Source organism: Alligator mississippiensis, chromosome 14, assembly GCF_030867095.1.
Source record: "Alligator mississippiensis isolate rAllMis1 chromosome 14, rAllMis1, whole genome shotgun sequence".
Classification (NCBI taxonomy): domain Eukaryota; kingdom Metazoa; phylum Chordata; order Crocodylia; family Alligatoridae; genus Alligator; species Alligator mississippiensis.
The window spans coordinates 38,654,895-38,670,171 of NC_081837.1; the positions used below are offsets into that span (position 1 = coordinate 38,654,895).

Genomic DNA, 15,277 nt, shown 5'->3' on the forward strand with positions numbered 1-15,277 from the left:
GCCTCATGCTAGCTCCTTTTGCCCGCTTGGGTAGGTTTGCCTGTGAGCGATCCACATGCCCTGAACTCAGTCATGCCCACACCCACCTGCCAGCCATATTTCCAACCCTTATCCTCATGCGTTGGGGTGAAAACAGCCTGAGGTTGCCAGATACGCAACCAGATCAAGATGCTACTTGCCCTTTCCCATTTGTTTCCCTGCTTTGCGGCATGGTTGCTATATAGCCACAAGTGACAGGGCTGAAAGCAGCATTTCTCATCCTGCGAGTCGCAACTCAAAAATGGGTCGCAATATATGAAAGGGCTGCTAACAAACTTTAAAAATAGATTCTCCTTTAAAGGAGGAAAACATGGAAAACCGTGGCTTTTCCCCTGCAGGCTGGCAGAGCTCCAGCTTGCAAGGGGCTGCTTGGGGCCCCCTATGCCCCACACGCATCCTGTGCCCCACATCTTGGGGGCTGGGGGTTGGGAGTGAAGGGCGCTGGGTTGGGACTGGCCATTAGTGCTTACAAATGGGTCTGGTACAAAAAAAATTTTGAGGACCACTGGTTTAAAGTACAGAGTCCTCCAGTGGCATTCCCATCATCCCTTGCACCTGCATCTTCCAGTCCTTCTGCTCACTTTCCTTTTGTCCTCTACTCCCTGGCACCTAGCATCGGCTGTGGGCCCAGAGAAGCAGCTTGTCTTCAGAGTGGGTGGATCACCCAAGGGAGCCAGGCCAAATATAATCTGTCCTATTCCTTACAAGGCTTGCCATGTCCCTGATGTGCTGTACTGTTATTATTTATCTGTCCCAGCCTAGATTGGGCTGTGCCAGGTGCTGTACGTGCACAGTGTGACGGCTCCTGCCCTAAAGAGTTCACACCCTAGATATGGCGAAATAAATTTTGGGAGGGGAAAGGAGTAAAGTGATTTTCCTGGCTCACTCAGGCCAGTGGCAGGAACCAGATCTGATTCCTAGACCATTGCCTTGTAACCCTGGGGCACCTGGGGCTGCAAAGCCTCCACCCCTTCTCTCACCCTAGTTCTCTCCCATCCACATGCAGCTGTTTCCCCCTTGGTGACTGATTTATCAGCTTCCTCCCAGTTAGTGCCTCTGCTCTGATGTGGAAAAGTGATTTACGGCCACTCTGCAAGGATGACTTTTACTATGAGAAACCCACTGGAAATGGCTGGGCTGAGGTGTGTGGCTGCTTACCAAATTGCCGTTCAGGGGAGGTGCACTGGAATACAGATTCATGTTCCAGACCCCCTTTTTCTGACTTGCTGGGCTTTCGTCACCTGAGTTGGAAAGCTGGTGCATCCTGCAGCTTCCTGCATGGGCCCATGCCCCAGTCTCTGCCTGTGGGAGGTGAGCAGCTCAGCCAAGCGCTCTGTTGGGCACCCAGTCCTGCTGTCAGGACTTTTAAAAACTCTCCATTCTTCAATGACAGAGAAACCCAATATGATCTGTATATGCCTGCAGGGCCAGAGGGATAATGCTAGGCTTCTTGCCAAGGTTGAGAGCAGCACATAGATTGGATGTACAGGTGACAGGTGTCTAGATTAGATTAGATTAGATTAGATTAGATTAGATTAGATTAGATTAGATGGAAGAGGTGGTGAGGGGGAGGGCTGGCTGAAACAGTTTTCATTGGGATGAATCCTGCTTCAGTTTACACGTTTGCAGTGCTGTTGAACTGACCTGGGATAACTGGGAGAAGGAAGAGGCACAGTCATCTGGAGTGAAAGGAAGATCATTGGGAGTGAGTTGCTGGCAGTGGGGGAAGATCAGGAAAGCATCATTTGGGATTGGTGGAGACATCATTTGGGATCTGCTAAAGAAATGAGGGGACAATCGTTGAGAGATTGGTGGGCAAAATGCATTGGGAAACCAGTGGAGGGCCTTGGGGTAAGACCGGCCTGTGACACCCAAAGAAAACTAGCTCCCATTCTTTTTTCTAACTGCTGTACCATTTACAAAGAAGGAAAGGGGGGTTGACCCCAGGGAAGGGCAGCTCATGTGTGGATGTTTTCTGCTCATTTAACTCTAAAGCAGGGAGCCAGCTGTGGGCATGGGGCACCTGAGGAGGGTTTACAGAGTAGCTTTCAGATAACAGTGTTTTGTGTGTTCCCACAAAGTTCCTTGTTCAGTGTTTGAAGAAAGGTTTTCTCTCGTAGCCCCTGTCCTGTATCAGGTTGTCTCGCATTTCATGCATTGCCATCCATCCCAAAGGATCCTGGGTGTGTGGCCAGCTCGAGTCTACTTGCCGATCACTTCTTCTTCATGCCGCCATCGAGATCCTGTGGTGAGGAGGGGAAGCGGAGTGCCCATGTGAATGGATTACAGAGAAAGGCGCTTCCAAAAGGCCACTGGGTAAGTGCTACGACAGGCAAGAAACTGTGACTTGGGGGGCATTTTTAGGAAGGCTGCATCATCAGCCTGAGCTTCGAGCTGGAAAGGAAAGAACAAGCCATGATGGGAATGGAGGACTTGGCATCTGGGCACTTCGGGCTCATCAGTGCTGTCACCACGAAGCGGGTCCTGCCCACCTGCTCCACTTCAGAGCAGATGCCAATGAGCACACCTGACACACAAGGCTGGGGAGCAGATATGGGGACAGTGCCTCCCTAAGGGGGCCACGTGGCCTCATTTTGGCATGTGTGGGGTGGGAACGAATGCGTGGTGCCTGGTTCATGGAGATATACCTGCATAGTCTGTCCCCAGCATGGGGTGGTGGTTTGGAGGGCAGCGGTGCCTTCTAGTTTGAGCAGAGACCAGGCTTCCTGAGCTCCCTCAGGTTGGAGATTAACGAGTTAAAAGAGGAAAAGGAAGACCAGGACTCTTGGGTCCTATTCCCATTTGTGGGAGGGCATGTCCTAGGAGCCCGGATAGCTGGGTTGTGTTCCTAGCTTTGCCCCTGATCTGCTACATGACCTTAGCCACATCCTTTAGCCACTCCGCACTTCAGTTTACTCATCTGTAAAATGGGACTGATAAGCCTTGTCTCCCTTCAGGGGGGCCATGGGGCCCAAATGGCAGGTGCTGTGTCACTGCATGTGAGGGAGAAGCTGAGCACAGCCAGAGTCCTTTTTGGGACAAGAATATTTGACTGCAGTTGCCAGCCTGCCGGCACCAATGGGAAGTGACTGGTGACAGGGCAGAGCTCACACGTCATCGTCAAAGCCTCTTCCTTCATTCATGTGGCCAAGGCCACCTCCCTTCTGGAGCTCCCAGGTGGTGGGGGGGTTGGCGTGAGGGCCTGTGTCCCAGCTAGCCATGGCAGGTGCCAGGAGAGCGGGTACACTCCTGTCCCCCTCTCAGGTTGCCAGTAGAAAGCTGGGGGATGCTAAGCTAAGTGGACAGGTAAATGAACAGGAGCGTGGAGCTGCCAGAGCTCAGGCTGACGCATTTCCAGAGTGAATCAGAGCCACGCTGCCTCAACACCAGCCAAGCCAGGGCACACCCAGTGAGACTCTCACTCCCCGGCTCTCCGGGTGTCACAAGCATGGGCGGCTTCTCTGCCATTGCTGTTTTCACACACCCTTGTGCAAAAACTGGCTGGGCCCCTGGCAATGGCAGCCAGGGGGGCAGTGTCAGGTGGGGGCATCAGGGATGTCTTCACTGGGTCCCTGCCACCCCATTGCTGTTCTGTGGGGGGTAGGGGGTGGCAGAGAAACACAGCCCCTGGTTGGAGTCAATAAGATGCCTGATTAATAGTAATGAATGGGAAATAATAATCTGGAAGGTTCCCTTTACCTTTGTCTAAACACCCAGCTGCAGTTGCACCTCTGAAGGCAGGAAATGCAGGCACAAACACGATGCCGTGCTGGACAATTTGCTTCCTTCTCCACGGCACGCGCTGCTGCAGGGCAGGTCCCCAGCTGGCACAGACATCGTTCCACTGACCTCTCTTGGGATGTTCCCATTCATGCCAGCAGAAGGGCTAGCCCATTAGCCAGGCATTGCGGTCTAGTGGCTAGAGCTGTGGGGTTGGCGGGAGGGATCTATTCCCAGTGGACAAACCATTTCCTCTCTCTGTGCCTTAAGATTTGTCTGCACTAAGGCTAGGGTCAAAAGTTACACGTAAACTGGTTTAAGTGATCAGAAATGGGTTTAAACTTGAAACAGAACAGAAACTCAGTGCACATAAACCAGTTTCAAAGTGGCTGAAACTGATTTAAGAGAAACCTGGTTGAATGTCTGCAAAGGGGGGGCTGTCCCACCCAGGCAAACCCCGGCTGGGGCCAGGGAGAGGAGTTAAACACCCTTTCCCCTATTCATACTTATTGCTGGCTGCAACTGTGAACTGCAAATCCCAGAGGCACCTGGAAGCAGGAAGAGGCAGTTATGAGCAACCCTGCAAAGTCCTGCTGATGTGATTCTGGGCTGCAAATCCCAGAGACCTCTGGGGCAACAGGAAGAGGAAGTGAACACATAGCCAGAGAGCCATGCTCTAGTACCTCTGGCCTGAGCCACTGCATGCATGTGGCTGCATTTCCTGAATCAAAGGTAAATGTCTGTTCACTTCTGTTTCAATTTAATCTGTGCAGTTCAGACTAACCTGCGAAGACAGAATCGATTCAGCTTCAGGCTTTTTGACTTTCTGTGCTTCGCCTAAGGGTTCACCTTGATTCCTGCCACTGGTGGCCAGTTACCAGGGTAGCTGCACCGCTACAGAGAAGGCAGACAAAGCTGCTATTGAAATAAACCTCCTAGATAGATTGCAATGGAGCAGCTTCAAGATGACAATGGTTTATTCTCCCCAGCAGGCTGCAAGGATTAGGCCAACCCCACGGCTGGAGTCCATCCTCATTGAGCAAGCACTAGGCCTGCTTCCCACCACGGTGATGATAATCCTAGGTAATGATCGTGACATGCTGTGTAGGCAGAGGTGTGCCATCAAGGCCAGCAAGGTAACAACCCATCTGTAGGATCAATGAGGCTGTATCTGTTGTAACGGTGTTGTCACCTTTCCCCTCTGTCTTGCCTGTGATGGCAGTGCTGGGAATGCTGTCCCTAGTGTCTGCCTAAAGCCCCTCTTGTGTTCCCGAATGAGATTTGCATTCACTTGCTTGGGCTCTGCTCCATTAGCCATTCACTGAGAGCACAGAAGACTTTGTACTGTCATGTACATCAGCTGTGCCAGGATCTAGTGTGATGAGTCTGCCATGGATTTTTTAGAACCAGAACAATCTTGTCATTAAGGGCACTTGGAAGGGAGTGTTGGATCTTCAATAGCAGAATATGGACCAGGGAATTCACATTGGAGGACTTGGGAGAACTGGGTTGAATTCTGACCCCTGCCACAGACTCCCTGCATAACCTTAGGCACATCCCTTTGTCTTTCTACGGCTCCTCTCCGTCTGTAAAATGGGGCCAGTAATCTTCCCCTCATCCATCCTGTTGGTTTAGACTGTAAACTCTCCAAGCCAGGGACTCTTATGTTATGTTTGTACAGTGCCTAGCACAGGGTGGGGAGTGCCAATCTGGCCAGCGTTTTAAGTGCCACTGCAATACCAACCATTACTAATAGCGTGTTGCTTTCAAACTTGGACTGATCACTAGGGAGTAGTCAGTTTTGCAGATTTGATTAACTTCCTTATGGAACGGCACAAAAGGATCCTACTCTCTGCAGTAGGTCATCCCTGCAGAACGGGTGTCATTAACTCCTCCTGGATTTTGAAACCCTTTCAGATCTATCACAGGTGGGTTTTCTTTGGGATTTTCAACTCGCAGAGAGAGCAGACAACTCGCTCAAGCCCACCCTGATCTCTATAAAGTTATGCCCATTTCCACCGTCTTCTCCTTTATATACTTGTCTCCTTCATGATGCCTCAGAGCTTCTTTCTACTAAGATCCCTCTCCTGTATGTTGTGTGTGTTTGAATTGGATCTTGTGCAGAGTGGGGGCCAGACCACAGACCCCAAAGCCAAATGATCCCAGCCAAGGGGCTGGCTGTAGCCTGTTGTTCAGTTTTCAGTTCAGCAGCTTCAGCTCATCTGGGAACTTAAACTCTTCAGGATAGGATAGTAACATGGGTCTTCTTGCCTGTGAACTATTTGCGCTGTGGGTAACCACTGCATTCGATGCCATACAGGCATGGAATAAGAGGCAGTCCTTGCCTCAGCACTTGCTGTCTAAAATGCACAAGAGCAGGGGGTGGGAATGGAAGGAGGGACACAGAAAGACCAAGTAACTTGCTTAGGGGCAAACATCCAGTTAGTGGCAGAGCTGGAAATAAAACCCAGGTGTCCTGATTCCAGGCCAGCACTCTCTCCTCTGTGCCATGCTCACGTCTCTCTGTAAAGAATAAGTCTCTTCCAGCCATTGCATACAAATGACTCCTCTGCTCATTCCCCTATTTGACAGCAGATCAATTCTGATCTGTTTGGCTGGGTTTAAATCCAGAACAACTCAACGAAGTGACTCCAGATTTGTCCTGACTTAAAGGGAGCAGAATCTGGTTGATTCCATATGCTTTGCAATATTCAATATTCAGAATCTAGTGCAGATCTGCCAACTTAAAAAGATGAAAAGTGCTTTGAAGAGCGTGTGTCCATGTGTGTCCATATAAAAAATATTACGGGGACAATGCCTCTGCAGTAAAATGTGCTGTAATACTGAGAGCGAGTGTGAACTAGTGAATCCAAATGCAAACTGTTCCTATAATTGCACTAGATCACTATAGCAGTATTTTTCTGGTCATCTGGACATCTCAAAGTGCTGCAAAAACAGTGATGAGTTCAACCTCAAAAGCCAGCTCAATGCTGGGGAAAGTAAGGCAGGGAAGAGGGAAATGACTTTCCAAGGGGTACGTACAGCAAGTTAGTAACAGAATCAAGATTAGAAATAATTTCTCTGGATTTCCAGCCCTGTGCCCTCCTTTGATGTAACCCAGTATTTGGAATCAGGCTGATTGTCAGTCCCTGAGGATACACTCCAGGGTTTCTGATCCTACAACAAAAGGCAGAGGTTTGAATTCTTTTCCAGACCTGTGAAGTCAGGTGTCCTGGCTCTTTTTGCTCTCCTTTGCTGCTTTTGGAAAAAACAATCCTTGGGTTTCAAGAAAAGGAAACAAATTTGGATTAATTTTGATTTAAAGGTGTGTAGAGGGCAGATTTGGGCGGCAGGGTATATTCAGTCTGGGACTGTCTTGTGTTTCCTTGCCCCCACCTCCTATTTACCCCTGAACTCTACTCCCCCCCAAAAAGAAGCAAAGCCCCCCCCCTTTCCTTTTCAGAATGAATTTGTGGATTTTGGTGTTTGTTTGTTCTCGCTGCTTTTTTTAAACCTTCGTGCTAACCAGCTTATTATAGGTTGCAAGGGCTCCAAATATCTCTAGCTTGAAGGAAACTGGGTAATCAGCCCTGAATGCAATTTCCTGTGTGAGAGACGGGAGGCAGAGCTTAGAGTCTGGAGATAGACTGCAGAAACTTGTCCAGTTGTAACCAAATACTGCAATAAAGAAAGAGCTACCAAGATAAAGAAGTCAAGCGTCCTCTTTATTTGAAAACCACAAGACATTCCTGAGAAGGGAAGAGGTGCTGGGCAGGACACTTGCTGGAGTACGGGAGGAAAAAAAGGGAAGGAAAGGCAGAAAGGAGAGCTGAAGAAGAAGGCTGGAAGAGGGGGAGTGTTTGGAGAAAGAGGCAGCTAGCGAGACCTGGGGAGACCTTCACATGGAGAGGACAGTACGATGACACTCAGCTTGTGGGAGCTCCATTAGAGACCAAAACCGTGAGTGCCCCCTAAGATTTGTGCATGTCTTTTGGGAAGGGGGGTGGGAATGGTTGATCACTGGATTCCTCCCTGCAGCTCAGGCTGAGAGGGGTGTGTAGGGAAGCTGTGTGTGGAGCTGGAGTTTCTTGCGGTGAACAATCGAACAAACTTTTGCGCCTGCAGACGCCACGTTCGGGGCAGCGGCGACCTGCCCCGTGCCTTCTTGGTGCTGCGTGGTTTCCTTCGTCTCTCTCCACCTAAAGGCTTCGCGCTGATTCATTCCCTCTCCGCGTTCTTCATGGCTGGGGCTCTTTAGCCACCTTCAATGAGTGTCCCCCTCTCTCCCTCCCTGGCTCCCTCCCCATCTCTCTCAGGTCCCAGGCAGATGTCCCAGGTGAGCAGCGATCTCTCAAGCCGTTCTGATTCGCTCAATGGAGACCCCGCGGCGGATCAGACGCCCTTCCTGCCCCCTCGCACAGGTAAGCACGCGGGGCTTTTGTCTGGCTCTGCTTAGATTTGGAGGGATTTGTCTTTCTGATACCATCCACAGGAGCCCCGAGCATCCCGGTCCCTTTTCTGGTTCATGTACATCATGTTTGTCCCCCTTTCTCGATCAGCGTGAGAGCTGGCGCTCTTGGAGCACGCCGTGGGCCGCATCCTCAGGTGGAGTAAATCGGCTCGGTGTCAGAGGTGTGTGTAGAGACACCAGTTTGGATCAGGCGAGCGTGCACCAGTGAGTCTGCTCCCCGTGGGTCCAGCAAAGCCAGTGGGGTTATGCTTGCTTATGCCGATGGAGGATCCGGCCCTGGGTGCAAATGTACAGGGAGGACAGGAGCTTCCGTATGCAGCTGTAGGATAGATCTCCAACCCGAGCGCCTGCAACTTTCTCATTTCTCACCAAACTTTGCAAAGTGCCTGGAACAGCTGGAGCAAAGGCACTGGGGGATTTGAGGACCAGGCTTGGATGTTTTCCACGCATAGAGGGGGGAGTGAGTGTGGAGGCAACATTTACTCGGCAAGGCCTGAAAGGGTTAAAGAGCAAGCAGACTGTACATTGCAGAGACTGCTTGGCGAGGGGCTCACCTCCAGCCTTAAGCCCACCATTTCCTTTCCCGTTTTCACTCTCTCCAAAGGCACTATTGTGCACGCTCCCTGCTCGCTGGCTGGCTGTGCAGGACATAAACGCTTTGGAGGGGGAAAGAGGGGGCTCAGGTTTCTCTCCCCCCACCTCTCTGTGGCGCTGGGGGAGCCCTGCTACAGCTGCCCTGGAGCTCCTGCTCTTCATAAGGACTTTTGTCTCCTCTCAGACACCGCGTGGTGTTGGGCCCCCGCCAGCTCCACGCAGGATGCAGCCTCCCCTCTCACCCTGGATCCTGATCTGATGAAATGTATTCACATCCTCCCACCCCAGCTGTACACCAGAAAGCTTGTGCTTGGAAACCCTTCAGTGGTTTTAGGCCACAGTCCACAGAGGGGCTCTGGGCTGCTGGCTGGGGAGGGATCTCGCCAGTACCCCTGCATTAGCTACAGATTGTGGTTCACGTCACAGGAGATGGGCGCTTTTGTAGCAAATAATTTGGGGGTGAGGGTGTTGTGGCTGGTAAGCGCCTGATTCTTCCCCCTTTATAGCAAGCAGCACTCGGTGCTCTAGATTTCAATGAGATTACTCAAGTGAGTAAGTGCCGCTCTGTAAGGACTGGGCATTCACCTCCACCTCCTCCTCCCATGTGGATCGGGGCTAGAGCTGGTGAAATGCCACGCCGCGTGAGAGCCTGGGACTGTTCTGCTGCATCACGGTGTGTCCATTGCAACACGCTGGCTGTGCTAAAACCTTCTCCTGGCGAGGAGCTATTGTGCACGTGAGGAGGGGCATTACAGCCTAGTAAGGGATGACGCTCCACTAATTGACAATGAGCAAGTTACTGGATGAGTAAGAAACATTCCTTTCCTCCCGTATTACCTGCTGTCTAATTGCCTCTCTGCTGTGCGTGCGTCTGGGAAAGCTGTCCCGTCAAAGATTCAAGGGCAGCGCCGTCAAGAGGGATTGACTGGGCTGGAGTCTCGGGGACTTTTCCGTGGCCGCTGCGTACATCTGGAGGAACTTGGCTGTCGTTCCTTGGTAATAGACTTCCATGGATAGTCAGCTGTGGAAGCGACATTAGAGAGCTGATCGAGAGAGAGGATTTGGGGCAGGAAGCTGACAGCTAAAGGTGAAGCACACCCTATTGCATATGCTGTCAAAGCAAGACACAAAAGGGGCCAAGTTTATCCCTGGTGCAATGCGCTCCGCATGCTTTTGCACAGGAGTATAGAATATGCATGATCTCGCTGGTTAATACCTACTCTCATGCTTTGAGTGAATGCAGGTCGTTTCAATGCAAGGAAAATTAACTTAATGCAAACTAAAACTTACTTTGTGAGCTAATGGACTGGAGTGTAGCTGGGCCCAGATTTCAGAGCACACGTACTTTTGTTATATCCCCCTTGCATTTCCAGCTGGAGATTGTATTCTTCACTCCTTGACCTAAACTCTTGTGGGCTGTTTGCTGGTAAACCGGTGCCATGTCCCACCGCAGAGGTGGCCGCAGAATTCTGGACCGAAGCAGCCACTCTTTTCCACCCCAGATGTGGATTGATTGCAGTGGCGGGCCGGCAGTCTCTGACTTTGCCGCCTTCCAGAGGCGGCTCCATTTCAGCGGTGGCAGCAGTGATTTCTGTGCAGGGAATGTATAAAGTGTTTCGGGACCTTTGCAAAACTACTACATGTTGTGGGCCATGATGTGATTGCTAGTAATCTCACCTTTCACTAAGGCCATCCTGCTTTTGCTATTAGGTACGATCATTATTCATTTACTTGTCTTGTGGGTAGCACTTGTGAGCCACAATCCTGGACCCGGTTGTACTAGTGGCTGTACAAACAGAATAAAAGCAAAGTCCTTCCCCCAAAGGGCTGACCACTAAGTGACTCTGTAACAGTATCAGCTACATTTTATTCCCTCTACTGCTCCGGTGTTCTGAAGTTCCTTGGTTTTGCTTTTCATTTGTTTTCATTTTTAAATATTAGCACGTCCCTTACTGTGAAGTTGATTTCCTCCTGAAAATTTGTCAGAACCAAAATGCTACCTGCCTGGCGTCAGAAGAAGTCTGAGCATGAAACAATCTTAGATCAAATATTTGTGGTGTTACAATAATGATTGAAAAAGTAATTTTAAAAAATCTAAACAGTCAAAGCATTTTTTTTTCGTGCTGCTATGTAGCAATTCTTAAAGAAGAGATGCAGTACAGTAAATAAAGAGGAATTCTTAGTAATATCACCTTGCATTATGGTAGGGTTAGGACCTTTTCTGGATACAGGGCTTTTTCCTGCTAATCATTGTACATGTCCATAGGAAGAGACAAGGCTTGCTGTGATGCAAATAGATAATTGTCTACGATGCAAATAGACAAAACAGAAAGATGAAGTGACTTGCTCGAGGCCATACAGCAAGTCAGTGGCAGAGTCAGGAGTAGAACCCAAGGGTACCTATATACCTGCATCGAGGCTGCTCTGACACACTGTGATTACAGCACGTTGGAGCAGCACATCGGAGCAGACTCAATTAATTGAGCATGGTAATTGCTCCAGCAGACTCTAGCATCATGTGTATCAGTGTCCCTGCACTGAAAAATAGCAGCAAGGGTGCTTTAACTAAAGCTCATCCAATGAGCTCTGACTAAAGCTCCTCCACCGTCATTTTTCAGCACAGGGACGTTGATACACATGACACTCCAGGCACTCGGAGCTGCTGCAATTAAAGTGTCCCGTCCCCCGCTTCTCCCTCCGCCGCCTCCCGGAGCACGTGTCCTGAGTGTCTGTCAAATGCCTTACCCACTAAACAATGCCATTGCTCACATCTGGCTGCTAATCTCACCCCAAGCAAGTCGCTAAATTCAGAATAGAGCCAGGATGTCTAAAGGTGGATCCCTGACACTCCTGCTTCTGCACGTTGCCCTGTGCAGTCCCCCTGAGTCCACACAAGCTTCCCCTGATTTCAAGGGGCTCAGGAGTGGTACCTGGCAGGATTGTGGTCTTCATTATCCAACAAACCTGATAGTATCTTTCCACCTTTCTGAACACCAGGCCCAGGTTTCTTAAATGAAGCAGAACATGGGCAGCACATAGGGATCAGAGGCCACTTTAAAACTTTTTTGCCTCTGTTTTCCCCATCGGCAGGGTTGGGGCTGATATTGGGCCCATGCCATAAAGACAGGTGCTATTATTAACCTGCTAGGGCTGGCTCTAAACAAACTCCAGCAAAGTGTCTTCAAAGGAATTTGGAGGGGAACTTGTTGTAAAAGCCCTTCCTCGTGGAGGAGAGACTATAAGTGGCACAGCTCTGTAGTTGCCTGAAATGAATGCAGGGATGAATCCTGGCTGCAGCGGGCGGGGTGGAGCTTGCGTGCAGGATTCCTGGTTGTGTGTGCAGGCGCTGAGCTGTTGTTCTCTGGAATGCAGGGTGGGACTTGAAAACCCACCTTGGGGCCGGCCCCAGAGGGGTGAGCTCTGCTTGCTCAGTGCTGCTCTCCAGAGCATCAACCGTCAGACTGGAGAGACGTGGAGACACAGTGAGTGCAGGCACACGACAGTGGGAAGGGGGCGGGTGGGGCGAGGCACCACCCTTGCCAGTATTCAACACATGCCTCACATTTAGAAGACATAACAAGCACTTCCATGAGTTACAGCCTGGGGAGCCAGAAGGCACAAGCTAAATGGTCTGTGCTGTCTGTGATTTGAGACCTAGTTTGGGTCTCGCTGACCACATCTGCACATGTGCTTTACTGTGGAGTAGGCTAATTAGCTGCAGAGTAAAGCGTCACCATCTACACATGCAACAGTATTAGGTCATAGTAAACTAATGAATGCCACAGTAAGACAGTACTGTCGGGGACAACACTATCGCACGCTGGGGTAATTTACTGCAATTAAACATGTGTAAATGCTGACTGTGGGTGTAAATTGCAGCAGTCAGCCCGCCCAGCTGGGGGCCAGACTCCTGCCTGCTGCCTAGCCGCACAGCTCTGCACTTGCAGCACTCTCATGCCCAAGCCATCCCCTCTGCCACCCAACACCACCACCCAGAGCCCGGGGCTGACTTCTCCATGCCCCCTGCCAGCCTGGGCCTGCTCCGCCCTCACTCCAATTGCTGCTGTCCTGGGTACTCATGTAAACAGTGCTCCTGGGAGTAGTTTACTCCGGCTCAAACTGCTGCAGAGTTTATTGCTTCACATGTGTGGATGCACCCCATGATGCAGAGTTGAGCAGAGACTGACATGTTCTAAGTCTGTCTTTGGCGTCTGACTCCCGTTGCCATCGTTCATGGGCACATCCCAATCCCCAGTGTATTGATCCCTGTATCTCCCTGTGAGGAAGGAAGTTTTGTTATCCCCGTCTTACAGAAGGGGAACTGAGGCACAGAGTGACTCCATGACTTGCCCAGGGATTTAGAGAGGTCTGCAGGGGAACAGGAATTCAAACCCAAGCCTCTCAAGTCCCCGCCTAACACGGTGCCCAGCTTCCTCTCCCCAGCTGCTGTCAGGGGAGTCTTGAGTGGAAGTTTGTCCTTAGCACTCGGTCGGTCTATGCTAAGAACCGAAGTCCAAAAATTCAGTGCCTGGATGTTTGCTGCTTTGTATCCAGCAGGATAGGGGCAGCTATTCCTTATAGCCCTGAAGCTAGGGGTCTGGGACAGACATTGCATAAACCGGTTTAACCCAAATCAGTTAAGTCTGATACTACATTCAACCAGGTTTATCTGAAACCAGGTTCAGTCATTTTGAAACTGGTTTATGTGCACTGAACTTTCTGTTCTGTTACAGGTTTAAACCAGTTTCTGATGACTTAAATCAGTTTATATGTAATGTCTATCCCTAGCCATAAAGAACAGGCCTTTAGTTCTCATTCAGGTGGCATTTTGTGAACAACGAATGGACGTGGTCCATTGATTCGTGGCTTGTTTTACCTTGTGACGTTTCAGTACTGAAGAATGATCTCTCGAGCGGTTTCCAGAGGTTCTGGAAAGGGGGATACTGTCTTCTTGGTAGCTACGTGTAGGATTTGATCATGGGAATGTGAATCCAAATATGACAAAGAAGCCAAAATGACTTGGGTGTCCTCAGTTGATAAAATAAGATAGGGAGACTGAGGCAAAGGGAGGTGAAACGTCCTGGCTCAGGTGATCGTTGGGGTTTGAAGCCAGATCTCCCCACTGAATCCCGTTCCCTCTCCCCAGAGCCATGTTGTAGCTGCCTTGTGACAAAATGAAACCCACAGGGTATTTCCTCGGGGATCTGCGCCCTATTTTCCCCTCTCTTAATCCCTGCTCTATGGATAGGTCATGTGTTATTACTGCCTTCCTCCCACAGCAAGGAGACCTGGATGTAGGGTGCCATCAAGCAACCTCTTGAAGGAGAAATTGGAACGGGCTGAGCATGCACTGGCTCCGTGACCAGCAGTGGGCCCATACTTAGCAGCCACCACATAACATAGCAGCATGTGGGACCATACGGGCCCTTATTTTATGAGCTTGCATACTTCTCCCAGACCTGGTTGAAAAAGGCCAGTGGTTTCCTTGTATGCAATTTAGGGCAGAAATCTGTTTTGTTTTGTTTTTTACGGGTTGCAGTTTTCTGACGGGGGAAAAGACAATTTTCACCAAGAAGATTTTCAGTTTGCGGTTTTGTTATTCCTTCCCCGGCTTCTAAGAGAGAAAAAGGGGGGCTGAAAAAGGCTTGGGTGGGGGGAGATGGTATAAACATGGAATAGAAACAAAGCTTTTTAGGGTATTTGGGGGGGGAAGGATCATTTTCTGTCAAAAAACATTTTGGATGGAAAGTTTCCAGTAATAATTCTCTCTCTCCTTTCTCCCCCCTATTTTTTTGCATGCACAAGACTTGTCCTTCCCCCTCTTCCTCCAGTAATGCTCCCCCTCTCCCTTAGCTGCTCACTGGTACCCACATATCCCAACCCCCGTGGGTTGTTGAGGGCTGCCCAGCTCTCAATGCCTACCCAACACAGCTTGGCCCACAGCACGTAGTTTCTTGGCTCCCCTCTGTCTTCCACTTCCCCACTTGGCTACGGCAGCCAGCAAATCTGCGGCTTCATCAGTGTGAGCGGTGGATTCGGGGCGGGGGAAGAGGGAGCTCGCTTGACTAGACACAGTGGGGTTTTTTGACCATTCACAGGGAGTTTGCCCTGAGGTGTAACACGAGGCTGAAAGCAGTTCTGTACCCCGGCTGCAGCCCCGCCGCGCTGTACAGCCGGCCCGGCCCCTGCGACAGGCCCAAACAATGCATCTTTCATAGAAGACCCAACAGATGCCTCGCTCGGGCCTCGGCGTCTCGGGCAGAGAGCTCTGCTGACCCAAGACTTGTTGGGCACCAGGTCCCAGGCTTGTCCTCCCCAGTCAGGACTTAGCAGAGCAATATTCTGCCCCGAAGCCTCCTCTTGCCCCCTTGCCAAAGTCAAGTTCAACCGTGGAGGCACTTGAGCTGGAGCAACTGAGGGACCATTTCTTTCACTGTATCTACTATAGATGTA

At 50.4% G+C, this 15,277-nt stretch overlaps 1 protein-coding gene across 1 annotated transcript in view; it reads left to right on the plus strand.

The window, feature by feature from the left end:
* The first annotated feature begins 7,312 nt into the window (after window positions 1–7,312).
* The window catches only part of MDFI (MyoD family inhibitor), a 38,471-nt gene continuing 30,506 nt past the window's right edge, over window positions 7,313–15,277 (plus strand). The window contains exons 1-2 of the mRNA XM_006275825.4: window positions 7,313–7,719; window positions 8,076–8,180. Of these exons, the coding sequence (XP_006275887.1) occupies window positions 8,087–8,180 (94 nt within the window). The 5' untranslated portion in view covers window positions 7,313–7,719; window positions 8,076–8,086. The remainder of the gene's footprint in view (window positions 7,720–8,075; window positions 8,181–15,277) is intronic.